We start from the raw sequence: 16,275 nt of genomic DNA on the forward strand, positions 1-16,275 counted from the left end.
CAGGTAGAGATGGGTACTTGGAGAAGCGTGTGGGTGGAGGAGGCTCATGGGTCATGGATTGCAGGCTGAAGAATCCCATGAGAGCATTGCAAGGCTGAGGCCTGGAGAAAGGGTATACACAGCTCAGCAAGGCGCAGGAGAGGCAAGCAGGTATAAGAGGGGCAGTTCAACTAAGCAGGGAACTTTTCATGGGGCGTTACAACACTGGGACTCCTTCCTGCAGAGTGGGCCAGGCCAGAAGATGCTTAGCTAAGGGGTCACCAGTACCCCCTTAGTGTGGGAGGTTCCTCCTGACAGCCACACACTCATTGACCCCGAAGCGCCAGCCTGCCCAGCATATGGCTCTGGGAAGAGGGCTGGGAAAGTGGAGAGGGGTGAGTCTGCCCGGGTTAATTTGGCATGACGCCCCAACGGGTCATGTCTAAATTCTCTTGCTAAATTCAAATTCTACCCCCACAGAAGCCAGGATACTTGTTTGTCTTTGCTTCCTTTTGACATAAGCGATGCCATAACCAAGGGTGTGACCTGGGTCCTGGATCCCCTTTAAGTTTCTCTCTGGAGGGCACAAGCCTAGGACACAGAGTGTGGCTTTTAGAGTTCTTGGAAAAGAGAAAAATCTTAGATGGGACATTCCTGTCTGTCACAGTGGTGCTGTGTGCGACAAGCTGATTCGTGCTATGGGGTTCAGACAATGCGGGGTCAGAGGCCACGTCTGTGACTTCAAAGACACAAAGGGATGTTTTGCATGGTATCTGCCTCCCCTCCACCCTGGTACAGGTCCTATATAAGCAAAGGCATCCCCATAGACTGCACCCTGTCCCACAGTCAGAGCATCAGATGGCCCGGAAGACCTTGTGTGATGGAAGCCTGCCATGTGCTGGCCCCTGGGGGGCTCGGGGCACAAAAGAAAAACTCCCCAAGTTAAATAAAGCAACAATTACTGATACAACAGCTGTACAAGGGAAGCTGAAGGCTAAGCTCCCTGTGTTGATGTTACAACCCAGATGGGGGACTTGTCTCCCCCGTACCCCTGATGCCCAGTCTTGCCCCTCATTTGCCCACAGCTCACCATATTCAGCCCGGAGGTGGTCAGGGATTCGAGGTTCATAACCTTCTTTCTCTGGGACTTCCACAAAGTCCTGGTCCTCATCCTCGCTGTCCTCCAGGGCTTCTGTCTGCAGACACATCCCAAGCACAAATGAGGTCATCAGCTCTAGACAACAGCAGTTGGCCGTGGACTGTGTGCAGGCGCTGCTTCCCATAGGGTTGTCTCTCTAGTTTAGGACTTCACCATCAGATGATGGTGGTCTTTAATTACAATATCTCTAAGGCTGTTCTTATTCTTAAATCACAGTGCCTTTTCTTAGCTCCTACCTGGAGCCATTCCCTAATCACCACCAACTCTCTTGTGCCTGTTGCAGTGTGCACCGCCGAGCACTTGCACAGCTGCCCCATCCCCAGTAAGCAGGCAGCGGAGCCTCAGTTAATGCTGTGCCAGCCCACCTACAGCTCTGCCATGCCCAAGTAAGCCACCAGGGACACAGGTCATAGCACTAGCTATGGCCCAGACTCCCTGCTCCTCCAATCTCACCGCAGAAACATCCTCTGATGATGTTCTTCCTGCCCTACCTCCCAGTGACCTCATATTCTTCCAGAGCCTTCCACACCCAGGATAGAAACCCAACCTTCCTCCATTGCCCACCTGTCACACTAGGGGACCAGGCTCAGCTAACCAGGACAAGGAGGTCCATGCCCCTAGGGATATAATACCCCTCAGAATGTGGTGGCCCCTTGAGCTGTGATGCCCCTGGAATGTGCCCCAAGTTTCAAAGCCCTTGCAGCTTCCAAATCTCCAGAGCAATTTACTGGACATGGTGGTGCCCACCTTTAATCTCAGCGCTTATCTGTGTATGAAATGAAGGGGAATGTACAAGGGCTGAAATAAAGAGAAGACTCAATTGCCCTAAGAATCCATAGAGCCCTAACTGACCATCAGGAGCTCTGCATTGAGTATCCATCAATGTCTGAGAGTGGACTGGGCTGTTGGGAGGCAGGGGGATCTCTGTGAGTTAGAGGCCAACCTGGTGTATGTAGAAAATTCCTGGACAATAGAGAGACCCTGTGTCAAAATACAAAACAAAACAAAAACCAAACCAATCAACCAACCAAACAAAAGCTCCAGGGCAGAGTTGAGGCAAGTGAATGCCAACTAGTGGGACCCTTATAGGGTTTTAAGAAAAACTTTGAAAAACTTTTTAGAAACCATTTCCAACAGAAACTTTGAATTCAGAGATGTTTCCCATGGTCCTGTCTATCTCCTGAAGGGAGGAAGGACATCTAAAGAGTAGCTTCTACTCTTAGGTCAGGAGCCACATGCACTGGAAGCCAAGCTGTGCAAATGACAGCCACCACGGAGGCATCTACAGCAGCACCTGCCTAAGGCATAGCTCAGCACGTTGCCCGCCCAGGTAGAGCCAAGCTCCACCTTGGGGCTGCTGGAGCCATCAGCAGCCACATCTGGCCGTGCCTGTTGGCCCCATGCCCCAGTCTGGGCGACTGCTGCCCGAGAGAGCATAATCAGATGCAAATGCACTTTGTTTTGGTGCAGCCCACAGTCGTGCATCTGGGAAGCACGGGAGACATTAATCATCGGAAACTGTAATTTTTGTTATCAGTCTAACACTGATCAAAAGGGAAGCCTGTCTCCACCGCTGACCTGTGAAACGTCCCAATTATACTCTTTGGAAATGACAGGGGCACTTAACTCCCGCGCTGAGCAAATGACGACGATCAATCACGTTTGAATAACAATGAGCCACGGACCTGAAAATTATTTTTGTATAGAATCTACCCAGGAATTTATGAAAGGTGGAAAGCAGCCCAAGGTTTTAGGGCATTACGGGCTCAGCTAGTGCAGTGCGTATCAAACACTAAACAGAATTTATGTGTTTTAATTTTCTAAAAGGTAGATGTGGGCTGGGTGCTACAATGCATAACATATAGTGCCAGGTTTTAAATATGGGGGTCATTTTCATAAAATATTATGCTTATTGCTCACACCCTTGAATTTTGCTGGGGACTTTTTATCAAAATTGCATTCCCTAAAAATATTCAACTGCTTAGGTAACTATTAGAATTTTATCTTCTTCCTCCCCAACTAAATCGTTTATTTTTAAGATTAAATTTGAAGCACTGGCTTCTTTCTTGTTCTTAAATTAGTACTGATAAGGCCTCTGGCTGTCTGCTCTTCCACTGTATGCATTTGCCTTGAAAAGACCCAGGCTTTCTCTGGGGTCACAGAGAGATGCCAGTCATTTCTATACTTGACTCTGCAACTATTCGAAGATGGGGTCCTCACGCTGCAACAACTGGAATCTAGAGATGCCACCACTAATACGTAAGTGAGACTAACATGAAGTCTGAATCTACATTTGGTAAATACCAATAATGCAAATCCTTGGTGCCAAAGTTACCAAGGACAGCAGACAGATGGGCCACACCTGAGGGACGGGAAATTACTCTGATGTGGAAAACCTCAGAGCCCTAGCCGTTGGGACACTCCTGTGACCTGCTCAGGAGTCTGGCCACAAGGGACAGTACCCTGGAAAGGTAACACAGCCCAGAGGGGAGAAGGCCTTCATGGGATAGTCTGGAACCTCAGGTGACCAGCCTCCACTCACTATTTTAGAATCTCAAGAGGTCATGACCACTGTGGTAGTAACCTGCCTCTAAGGTCACATGGGAGGTCAGACAGAAGGCAGTATCCAGAGAGGTCTGGAGAAAACAGCTGACCGCCAAGGGTCCTGGGAAAGAGCTCACATCTGGTTAAAAAAAAAAAAAAAAAAAAAGGCGTCAGGACTGGTAATATCTTCAAAATGAGGCCAGACTTTTGAAATGCTCTCAAGAACAATTTACTCTTATCCCAAGTGAGGGCCAAGTTTTCTAGTTTGGGAAAACAATATAACACAAACTGCATGAAGCCAGGGGAAAGACCAATCCTTAATGAGATCTGCACATGGGAGCCACACATCAGCACAGGGGATTTTCTGACAGGTGAAACCCTTGGGTGCCTTTGAGGATAGGGTGGTGGTCAGAAACCCTTCCAGCCAATCAGATCCTTCTCCCAAGCTGCACCCCCTGGTGGGAGCTACAGATCCCTACAGAGGGCCAATTCAGCCACCCACAGGATAGACACAAGCTTTTACCCACTACTGTTGCCATGGTGGGGGCACTGCTGGTTTTATACAAATTGATTCTCACCCACGGTTAAAAGGATTTAGAAAAATGAGTCGTCATGATCATAATTAAACAAGCAATAAAATGGCTAAAATATACAACGCAATCAGTTTACAGAAGTAGGGTGGTGAGTGCTAATTATTTGCGAAGGGATGGGAAGAGCATCTCAACATCCAGAAAGCCATGGCCGCCAAGCCCACAGCCTAGAGATACAGCTGAGACCATTAAATAAATTTTGTACGATCTAATTAACTTGGTGCGCAATCTCAATTACTTTTCACCCAAGAAATCACTTTTGTTCAGTTTTATGTGTGTCTATTTCCCTTTTAAAAAAAAATGATGTAAGGCCTCGTCAGACAAGTGAGTTCCAAACTGCATTTGTCTTTCAGCGGCTTGATGGCTATGCATTTAAAAACCCATTCTATCTTATAAACTAAAAATTAAACGTGCTCAGCTGTGATGGCCGTCATTGCATCTGCTATTTATATGCTAATGCCCTCCCTGGAAGGCCGTGCAAATTGCCCGGCCAGGCCAATATCTCATGTGCATCTCGGCTGCCAGGGACGCACCTTCAGAGGACAGAGGGTGTAGTGGTGCTCACCACGTGATAACACAGAACAGGCACCTGGTGGTCACTGAGTCAAACCTGCCCAGATGCAGGCAGGGCACTCGAACACATGCTCAAGTCCAAACATTACGCTGGAGCAAAACTTCATTTTCTGGAATGACCGTTTCTATAGAGGCCACATCCACAAGGGATCTCACAATAGCACTGCAGGACACACAGGGATGGGCATTTCTCCTCCTCCTCTCCCCTGATCTGAAACAGTGTGGAACAGTCCACAGAAACCTGCCCTTGAGAATCCAGTATACGCAACAGCTCCAGTACCAGGGAGCTTCCTGGAACGGGGGCTCAAGAGCTGAGTCTAGCCTGCTACAAAGCACGAGGCAAAGAGCCTTGGTGTGCCTAGAATGTGCCTGGAAGTCCATTTCTAGAGCAAGGCTAAGACTAATAATCTCTGCTGGATCCAAACAAGCAGCTAGTCAATCAAACTGAGGCCTGGGAGCCTAGGTGGACACAGGCCAGGTGCTCTGGGTTTACAGTGCTCCTAATGGGTATTCTCAAACCAGCTTCTCTGGGCACCCACATACACATGCTCCCAATGACAAGGTTGTGTGAGTGGTGCAGAGGCAGGGAGAGTTATCATGAATGAGGTTATGCGAACTCCACACATTAACATCCAATGAAGTGTGAAATCACTAATCATTCTTCCCAGGAGTGTGCAGAGAAAGCCAACCACACAGGGGAGGAGTGCGTCCTCACAGCTAACACTTGCCAGGATTGGAAGAGGGCCCTCCTCGTGCCTTGGCTGCCATCTCAGGTGAAAGCAGGTGGCCAGCCTCTGGGAACATGAGGCCAAGCTATGCTGTGTGGCCTGTCCCAAAGGTGCGGATGCCATAGTCATCAGACAGCCTTTCCACTCTGCATCTGGGTCTTTAGGAGGGGCCAAGATCAAACAAGTTCCTCCAGACTGCTTTCTCATCTGTGAAATGGAGGAAATACTCCTGGAGCTAAAGAAACAACATATGAGAAGGTACTGAGAGCTAGTTCATTCTGGAAAGACAAATGATTGGGCTGGACACTAGAGCCAAGACCAGATCCATGAAGTAGGGCGTGGGAGAGTATAGGCTGGTGAACAGGCTGCGGAGCCGTTTTCTCCCACCCCTGTGAGCATAAGAACTTATGCTCACAGCCCTCCCCACTCCCTGCTGCTGGGCGCGTGCCTGGCCTTCAGGGTGACGGAGGGAACACAGCATCGAGAAGGCTGTTTACGGGCCCTGCTGCTGCACAAGGTCCCGCAAAGGCTGATTTAGTTTCCCTGCTTTCCCCGGGTGTGCCTGACGGTTCAACATTTCATTCCCCGGGTTTTCTGCCTCTGTCCTTTTCACCTACAAGAAGCAAATCCTGCACAGCCTAGGGGGCTTTCTTAACACTCGGCGGGAGAGGAGCTGGGCTTGGGTGTGCTCCCGACATAGCACCCATGGGCCTGGTAAGGAGGCTGGCTGATCTGAAAGGCAAGCTGCCCAGCACCCAACACAGAAAACAAGCAAGGCTGCACAGCATGAACCAAACAGATTTGATTTCCATTGCTGTGAGAGGGCGAAGATGAGTCCGTGGTTCCATGAGGGTGGCTGCTGCCACACGGCCCAGAAGACACATTTATAACCACAGGAACAGGTAGACCAACAGTCCAGGAAGGAAAGAGCAGCTGCTGATAAGTCAGACGTACTGATGTCTGCAATCACCGCTCTGACCACCAGCTGGTGGGAATTCGTATTTTGTTAATTACATAACACAAACTAACCATGATCAGAGCTCCATAATGAAAAGGCAGGCAATTTAAAAGTTTTCAAAGGATTTTTATCAGTTTAAATAATGAGGCCGCCATGGGTTATTACAGCTCTTCTGTAACAGAGCAGGTGGAAACTGACTCCACCAAATGGCCCTCCACATTGATCGGGTCAAGATTTATCCCCAGTCTGCCACCAAACTGAGCTCAAGAGCACATACTCTGTAAAGCAAATGCTTAGACATGTTTAAACTGGTTTAAGTATTTTTGAAGATAGACCATCTATGTCAAAAGGAAAGCAATACTGTGCAGAAACCAATGGCAACATTCAAATGGGAACTGGGGCTGGGCTCCACAGATGCCTGGGAGGAAAGGGGACTACCCCGCACAGCCTGCATCAACCCAGCCTTCCAAAGACAGCCTGGACCTGTCCAAATCTGGGCTGCTGTTTATGACCAGTAGCACTGTATTTGTTTCAATCTCACACATTTGTTAGAAGTTCTTAAATGTTTAAATCATGCATTATTGAATTAGTGTTCCCTGCTCAGCCTGTTCTACATGAGGAGTTAACGATGCCAATCCCGTGCTAAATGGGGAAACACTAGGAAATGATTTAAACCCTCCGTAAATTTTATTTGGAAATTAGTGAACACCTCATCATGATTTCTAATTAAAACAGCTCTAATTAACATAGACATTCATTAGCCCTCTCTCCCTGCCCCTCCCCCACAAGACACTGTGGTGCAGCAGCCTTGCAAGGAGCTGCCCACCAGCTGCAGGAAGGGCGGGCGATGTGTAGATAGGCAGTTGCTGTATCTATTCTGGGAAGCAGTGCTCACCTGAGCCTGGGCGCTGCCACTCACAGTCCGGGAGCCGCCAATCACTTCATCTACAAGCAGCGCCTCACTCGCTCTCCAGCTGCGGCAAGCGAAATCTCCAAGGATTTCAGAGCAGTGCCTTTCGTTAAAATCAGTTTGCAGAGACAGGTCTAGGAAGTGTCCATTAACTGAGAGCAGAACACAGCACTACCTTCCCTCTGAAGATAGGGCACCCTCAGTCCACGGGCTGCCACCTCACTGGGCCCAGGCAGCCCGACGAACCCACAGACGGTCTAGGTTAGTGTGCTGACCTGTGTGACCAGAGGAGTCAGAGGACCCTCACAAAACATCATGAAGGGCCTGTCTTCACAACAGAGCCTATAGGTGAAAGTATAGGCTTCAGCTGTGACGGTCACCGTCTGCCTGCTGAGATGCACAAGGATACATGTACTAATCTGGGTAAGATCAGGTTAGGAGTCACTGGGTACAAGGGATAGTGGAAACAGTACAGGCCCTGGGCGTCACATCAACCCAAGACTGGCCATCATGTACCACAGGAAGACCGTCCTTGCAATGTTAAAGTGCTGGATCTCAGACTCCTGGGGCCCACGTCCCCTTACACCAAAGGCAGATCTACAACAGGAAGCTAGGACAGCAGATGGTTTAGGACAGCTAGCGGGAGTCAGGGCAAGGCACTCAGTCTTTCTTGGTGTAGTACCAGGGATTGAGCCTAGAGCCCCAAACATGCTAGGCAGCATGCTACCACTGAGTTAAATCCCCAGGTCTTTTTCTATTTTGAAACAAGGGCTCACTAAGTTGCCTAGGCAGCCCTATAAATCACTCTGTAGCCCAAGCTGGTCTTAAAGTTATGATCCTCCTGCCTCAGCCTTTCAAGTAATTTGGACCACACAGTTTCACCACCAGGCCCAGCTTCCACTGAGTTGTGTTGAGGGCATGGCCATTACTCTTCAGGTAACAGAGACATGGGTACAAGCCACATAGGAAGAATGGTGCTTCCTGCCTGGGCTCTGCGGATGGAAGTTGCAGCACCCACTGCTGGCTGAACTAAATATAGCGCTCTGACCCAGGAGGCTGCATGTCTTCACTACCCACAAAGGTATCAAGAGTGTCCTGTGGATGAAGAAAGTATGGAATATATACATATTAGAGTACTACTCAGCAGTAAAAAACAATGACTTCTTGAATTTTGCATGCAAATGGACAGAAATAGAAAACACTATCCTGAGTGAGGTAAGCCAGACCCAAAAAGAGGAACATAGGATGTACTCACTCATATTTGGTTTCTAGCCATAAATAAAGGACATTGAGCCTATAATTCGTGATCCTAGAGAAGCTAAATAAGAAGATGAACCCAAAGAAAAACATATAGGCATCCTCCTGAATATTAACCTTCATCAGGCGATGAAAGGAGATAGAGACAGAGTCCCACACTGGAGCACCGGACTACAACCCCAAGGTTCAAATCAGGAGCAGAAGGAGAGAGAGCATGAGCAAGGAACTCAGGACCGCGAGGGGTGCACCCACACACTGAGACAATGGGGATGTTCTATCGGGAACTCACCAAGGCCAGCTGGCCTGGGTCTGAGAAAGCCTGGGATAAAACCGGACTCGCTGAACATAGCAGACAATGAGGACTACTGAGACCTCAAGAACAATGGCAATGGGTTTTGATCCTACTGCACGTACTGGCTTTGTGGGAGCCTAGGCTGTTTGGATGTTCACCTTACTAGACCTGGAAGGAGGTGGGAGGTCCTTGGACTCCCCACAGGGCAGGGAACTGGGGTCTGCTCTTCGGGCTGACGAGAGAGGGGGAGTTGATTGGGGGAGAGGAGGGATATGGGAGGCGGTGGCGGGGAAGAGACAGAAATCTTAAATAAATAATAAAAAGAGTGTCCTGTAGGCCAGAGGAAGACTGCCCAGGTCTCCTCCAGCAGTCGGTCACTCAGCACTCTGGAAATATGGAGCCAAGAGACATGGCTAAGACAACAGTGCCCAACAACACCTAGTTCTGTCAACCCGACAAAGCTTCAGGCCAAGGAGAACAGCCACACTGCTAAGACCCTCAGGGCTTAGAGTCCTGCCAGCCCCAGCACTGCTGCTGGTCCCAGTAAGGTAGTGCAAGCTAGTAATACTTAGGCCCTTGAAAACCCCTTCTGTGCCACCCAAGAGCATTCAAAGTTCTATGGCCAGTCCCTGGAACACCAGCTACCCAAGGATGTCCCTGCACTGCCAAGGCCCATCAGCAAGGTGACTGTCCACATAGTGTAGTAATTGGCTTGACTGAGATCTTCAAGGAGGGACTGGGGTACACAGCAGAACAGTGAGGTGGCCTTCCACTTTGCAGTCTTGGCCAAGCCTGGAGCCTGAGACTTTGGACACTGAGTGTAGAGATGAACGCCTCCTGACTGCTACAGTGAGGGCTGGAGAAACGCTCTCTGCTGTAGACATACATTGCTCAAGATTCATAAATCTGACTTGTTAAGTGACACAACCAAATGCAACTCTCACGAGATGGTAACCCACAAACCAAAGCTGCATGATCGCAACGGCTGGCCGGCTGAAGGAGAAGCAAGGTCGCCCTCTGCTGGCCCACATCACACATACCTTCTGCAAAGCTGGGACCAGCCGGCAGCTTCCAAAACAGAATTTACAAGTCAGACTGACCAGGTTAGCTAACCTCTAAGGCAGTGGTTCTCAACCTTCCTAATGCTGCGACCCTTCAATACACTTCCTCATATTGTGCTGACCCCCAACCATAAAATTATTTTGTTACTACTTCATAGCTATAATTTTGCTGCTGTTATGAATCGTAATGTAAACATCTGATATGCAGGATATCTGACCCTGTGAAAGGGTTGTGACCCACAGGTTGAGAACCACTGCTCTAAGGCTATGTTCAGAGACCAGATTAAGGGTCAAGGTTTCAAACAATTCCATGGGGATGGGGCAGCTCTAACGTCTATTTTCTCTGTTTGGAAACCAGTTGGGAAGAGTCAGTGAGATGTTCCAGCCAGGGAAAGGCACTTGCCAAGGACCTGGCTCTTGTCTGTGGACCTACATGCTACAAGGAGAGACCTGACTGCCACAGATAAACGTAAACCGTTTTCATTGGTGATGACCGTCCTCTGGGAGCTGGGAGAACAAGTGACAGAGAGAGTTTGGACTGTGACAGTTTTCTGTCTTCCAACCAAAATCTCAGGACCCATCTACCCAAGTGCAGCAGCTGTCTCCCCACTCTGTGGTGACTTGTGAAGAACCCCAGGTCCATGCAGCCCTCAGGCCCAGGATCTCCATTCCCACTCCAAGGGCAGCACCTCTTCCAGGCACAGCAACACTGCCAGTGTGCCTGGCATGGATGGCCTCTGTGGCTCCTAAGCCACTACAGGACTGAATCCTTACCCACTACCAGGCACCCTGAACACACGACCCACACCTCTCTCTGGCCCTGTCTGGGACTCCCATCTCTCTGGTCCCATCCAGAGAAACCATGTACCCCTGTTCTATTTCTTTTTTTTTTTTTTTTTTTTTTGATTTTTCGAGACAGGGTTTCTCCATAGATTTTGGGTTCCTGTCCTGGAACTAGCTCTTGTAGACCAGGCTGGCCTCGAACTCACAGAGATCCTCCTGCCTCTGCCTCCCGAGTGCTGGGATTAAAGGCGTGCACCACCACCGCCCAGCTCCCCTGCTCTATTTCAACACCAGATCCTCACTCAGGGAGATACAGCACCTTGTCAGCCCCCCGAATCTCAAAAATACCCTGTTTTTGCCCACAAACAACCTAGCCTATCCAAGTTTGAGGCCACATGCAATCCAACAAACAGGTGGCCTTCAGGTCCCCATCCCAAAGGGCACAGTAGCCATGGTCACCTGACTACACCAGAGCATTCTGAGGGTTTCATTCTGTCTGCCTGCCCAGAGACAGGATTCGCTATTAGATAGCAACTCCACAGAAGGCCCCACTTAACAAACACTGAGCCAGGGCATGGCCTAGTTCTTCGGGCTCTCAGGAGGAGCCCTTGAAGCATGGATTTTCAGTACTTTGTAAGTATCGTTGGCTATAACACAGGGTGAACAGACCCTAACAACAGGAATGCAGCCACCATGAACTTACTCCACAGAGACTTATCTGGGACTCCCACCATAAGAACTCAGTAAGGAAAAGCCCAGAATCTTCTGAAGCTGGTGATGCCTGCCCGCTCAAATGGCTGAGTGCAGACTCCTGGGACCTCTCAGCCTCAGCTGCGTGAACTCACCCTACTCCTCGGCTCCGTGAACTCACCCCACTCCTCGGCTCTCTCTCAGGCTTGATGCTCAGTTCCTCACACTTCTTCAGAGCAAGCTCCAATTTCATTTTCAGGTCTATGGCCTGCTTTAAGTGTTCGCTGTAGATCCCTGCACGGGTAAACCGCTGTAAAACAAAGCATGACTCGCAAAGTTCCCAGCCCATCCCCAGAGAGCCTAGTCTGGCCAGGAGACCCATGGCCTAGCCCCTTCTTCTAGAAAAGGACAAAGTTCTAGGGAGAGGGGAAATGCTCATTCCCCACCCAGGTGAGTGTTCCCGCCTTCCACATCCTTGCTTTGCCTGGTCTTGGAACCCAAGTTCACTGCAGAAGACCAGGTACTGAGCCTCACCTGGACCCAGGAGCACACAGTTGGCAGAAACTTGTTCTGGATGAGTTTGAGCGAATCTCTAGCAGCATGGAGAACAGCAAGGTTGTCTTCATTCTCTTGCACCTTCAGACCATCTAAAACAAGGCAAAGCAAGTCACAGAGGGATGCTAAGGCCAGTCATGTAGCAGAAGCTATGAAACCCACTGGAAATGTGACTCCAAGCATGTCCCAGACACTGGTCAACTCTGAGAGAGAAACATACCGTGTGGAAAAACTCTGGGACAGTATCAACCATTCTGGCTCTGCACTGAGGCTGCCCTTCACACAGCTCCACTGCTCCAGCCCTGGCTTCCCATCCAGAGGGCTAGACTGCTCAGTCACCTTCTCTTTCCTCTTCTCTCAGGACTGCCTCCACCTCTTGGTCCCAGGGTCTCAGTGACCCCTGCCATTCTGCCTTTTCTTGACAGGGTCTTCATTTCCTTCACAACGCCCGCTAGGCAGGCCTTCAGAAAGGACCTCACTAGCACTTGTATGCTTCCAAGGCAAGGTGCAGCACATCAGCGATATCAACTTGGAGCTGTGGATCCTGAAGAGCACCAGTCCCTCCCAACAATATCCCACAAGGTGAACAGGTGGCACCTGTGGTCCAACCAAGATCAAGAGATGGACAAGTAAGCCCTCTGTGCCCCCATGGCTGGAATGCTAGGGCCAGGTACAACTCTGCCACATCCCTTACCATTGTAAACACAGCAAGAAATCATACTTTAATCACATTTTCCTCCTAGGAAGGTGCCCCTGGTGGACCTTCAGGTAGATGCCCATACATCTGCCATGGAGTCTGTATCCCTGCTCATAACCTTATTAGTATAGGGCTATAATGACTGAGAATTCCATGGTGGCAGAAACTCAGAGAAGAGTTACACAGGAAAGACTAACCAAATGGAGGTCCCTCTATCCCTCATAGCCCAACCCAAGGAACTGCAGTTCTACCTTGAGACAACCCAGTGCCAGTGAGGGAGCTGCAAACCTTGCTAGGCCAGGGCAGCAGTGCATGGAGGCACTGCACAGCCCCAGCAGTCAGTTACCTGAGGGGAGTTCCACATCCAGAGTGTACTTGTGCGATCCTAGCCCATGGCTCCTCAGGAACTCCTCCGGGTCACAGTGCTCATCCTCATCCCTGGAGGGGTCTTGTGTGGCTGTTAGGGTCAGTGCCTTCAGACCAACAGCAGATCCTACATGGTATGCAGAGTCAACCAGGTCCTTGCTACAGCATGGCTGCTCTTCATTCTGAGATAAAGGGAGACCAGACTCACGAGAAGTTGCCAGGTCTGGGCTCAAGACACAAGGAACATGGCCCTCTGTTATGCCAGATGCCTCAGCAAAGAATTTATCCTCTGGGTATGGGCCAAAGTCCAAGGGCACGAGCAGTTTAAAGCAGTTCTCCACTTCTGTCAGGCTGTATCCAATTTCATCAGACATTTCTGCAGACATGGAAACACTTGCTTACTCTGTCATCTCGAGCCAGAGAGCAACAGATGCCTATAACTGCTCCCCAGGGCACCAAAGTGAAGATCACAGTGCCACCAAGGAAAGCCAATGCGCTGGTACAGAAATCAGAACACTTCCAACCATTTATTAAACTATTAGTGCAAACAGCTCAGTCTCTGGAGCACACCTCTGATCACGGTTGTGTGGCAGTTCACAGGAGCCTATGTGACCACTCCCACGGGCCAGCCTTCCACTCAGAATGGTGGTCCCAGAGAGGTCATCACCACTACACACTTTACCGGGTGCCCCCTCTTGGAGACCTCTAGGCCATTCACGGCACAGCTGTCTCCCCATAGCCTTCCCCAAGCCCTGGGTTTTCACAGGACAGGTGTATGTGAGAGGTCTTAGAAAGAACCTAAGACCTGCTCTCGAGAACAGGCTGACTCCCAGGAAGGATGAGGATCTGGGGAACGGAACTTGCAAGAACAGATGCTGGACATGAGAAGAAATAGCAAGAAGGCCTCTACAGAGTGTGGACTCCTTCCTGAAGTCACAGCTACGTCCAGCTCCTCTGTTCAGAGAGTCTTACGCTAAATAGTTACAGGAAGACCAAATCACCAGGAGACACATGCACTACAGGCAGCCTGTGACGGTTCAACACCATCCTAAACCATTTTGTCTTGCAAACCTGCCTGCATGGTCTCAGGCTAGATTAAAGAACAACTAGGGAACAAGCACAAGGGACCACAGGGGGCAGTTTCAAGGGCTTAGCCTAGGAACTTACCTTCCATTTCTCTCTTAGCCCGTTCAGCACTTTCTTTGTGGATTTTATCCAAGTGCTTCTGTTTCTCCTCTTCTCGCTTCCTTTCTGCCAAAGACCTAGCATTGACATCCCGAAAATCCACCTGAGAAATCGAAAAGGAAGTTTAGGATTACCTACAACAAACACAAACACAAAGTACAAAAAGACATAGTGCCATCAACACAAGGCCACAACTTGATGGTTCCTAATCTACAACATTTCAAACAAGGCTGCCTCATCCTGCTACATCTTCCACATCCAATGCCAAGTTCAACACTGTTGGGAAGCAGAATGCTCCTCTAACGGCAGGCCAGGGGTTATCAGCTAGGCCCAGGACATACACACCACCCAGTAGTGAACTCCAATGATGTGGGATGTCCTTCTGTATATGTGTTGCTTTTATTGGTTGAAGAATAAAGCTGTTTTGGCCAATGGCTTAGCAAAGCAAAGTCAGGCAGGCAGGAAGTCCGAAGAGAGATTTATGGAGAGAGTAGGTGGAGTCAATGGACGCCTTACAGCTGCCAAAGGAGACAGATGCTGGAACCTTACCCAGTAAGCCGCAGCCTCGTGGCAATACACAGAATAATAGAAATGGGTTAATTTAGCTAGCTAGGAATACATCTAAGCTATTGTCCAAGCAGTGTTGTAATTAACATAGTTTCTGTGTGATTATTCGGGTCTGAGCAGTCGGGAAACATAAGAGCAGTCTATGCTTACACTCCAGAGAGTAGGTGACACCCATACAAGAACCATAACCATGCAGGAAGGTCCAGTCATTCGCTTGTGCTGCTGACGGGGCATGACAGAATCTGGGCAGTGACAGGAGGGTGGAAGGCAGAACAGAACCTGGTGTCTTACTAAGCCCAGCACCAGTCAGAGCTCATGGCAAGAACTAAGCATGGCTTACTGGCAAGAATAGGGTATGTCCCAGAAAGGGGAGCCCATCCTAAAGCAGAGGCATCTAGGAGTATGATTCTACAGGCTTAGCTCTACTCTCAGGCAGGTGCTAGGTGCAGTTTTCTTCCCCAAGGCTGTTCTGACCTTTAGGGAGCATCCTCCATTCTATTGCATGCTGATCCAGCTGTCTTGTCTACCCTGGGCTGGGCACTCTGCAAAACCCTCAATGCAAAGAGCTCTTTCCCTCATTGGTTGGCCAGTCTTGTCTATCACAGGAAAGCAGACTGTCCTGCCCAAGACTCACTTACCTTTTTGATGTGTTTTAGGAAGTGGTAGCCCAAGGCTAGCTTCTTATAGGCCTCCCCAAACTTCTCATTCCAACCTTCCACAGCCTGCATGGCTGCCTGCTTTAGCCTCTGAGCTGCCTCCCGTGGGGGTGGCAGGGGATGCTCATTATCTGTGCCCAGTGTGAGCTCCAGGAATTCCTGGAAGTCAGAAACAAGCAGCACCCGGAACTGATGAGACCTGGTGAAGAGCTCATCCACGATCTGGAAGGCAGAGAGGCGGATCTCAGCATGGTCCTGGGTCAGCTGTGTCTTCAGCAGGTGGTAGGCGTGGCTCAACTGCTCCTCGGAAGACCTAAGGGCACAAGTCAGCCTAACCAAAAGCTCACTCACGAAAGACAAATAAGCATCACTCTTTGTGTTACACTACAGTTACAAGTGGCAGGGACTGTGCTTAGCACTCAATCTTTATTCTTCCCTTCTAAAGCTGAAAAGACATACCAGGGTCTAAACACCAACTGTGGCCCACTCCTGTCCTGTTTCTGTACTGCCCATGAACCAAGAACTCTGTACATTTTCAAACAGCTAAAGCCATTGTTGATGTGGCCCAGTGGCAAAGCATATGGCTAGCACGTGTGAGGTCCTCAGCTGGACCTCCGGCATTGCAAAGATACACTGTGGTTGAAACACATAAAAGAATACTTTAAAAAAAAATATTTTATTTATTTATTTATTGTGTATACAATATTCTGTCTGTGTGTATGCCT

At 49.5% G+C, this 16,275-nt stretch overlaps 1 protein-coding gene across 6 annotated transcripts in view; it reads right to left on the reverse strand.

Annotated features, from left to right (window-relative positions):
- The window catches only part of Uvssa (UV stimulated scaffold protein A), a 38,949-nt gene that overhangs the window by 16,184 nt on the left and 6,490 nt on the right, over positions 1-16,275 (reverse strand). For 3 of the 6 annotated variants that reach the window (XM_050141058.1, XM_050141059.1, XM_050141060.1), the window contains 6 exons: positions 15,533-15,863; positions 14,310-14,430; positions 13,123-13,518; positions 12,059-12,171; positions 11,706-11,834; positions 1,070-1,175 (listed from right to left, as the gene is read on the reverse strand). In XM_050141058.1, the coding sequence (XP_049997015.1) occupies positions 1,070-1,175; positions 11,706-11,834; positions 12,059-12,171; positions 13,123-13,518; positions 14,310-14,430; positions 15,533-15,863 (1,196 nt within the window). The remainder of the gene's footprint in view (positions 1-1,069; positions 1,176-11,705; positions 11,835-12,058; positions 12,172-13,122; positions 13,519-14,309; positions 14,431-15,532; positions 15,864-16,275) is intronic. The other 3 variants (XM_050141056.1, XM_050141062.1, XM_050141057.1) reach the window with 2 other exon arrangements.

The sequence above is a fragment of the Alexandromys fortis genome, unplaced genomic scaffold, assembly GCF_014885135.2.
Source record: "Alexandromys fortis isolate MF-2015 unplaced genomic scaffold, M_Fortis_MF-2015_v1.1 scaffold_7, whole genome shotgun sequence".
In the NCBI taxonomy this organism is placed as follows: domain Eukaryota; kingdom Metazoa; phylum Chordata; class Mammalia; order Rodentia; family Cricetidae; genus Alexandromys; species Alexandromys fortis.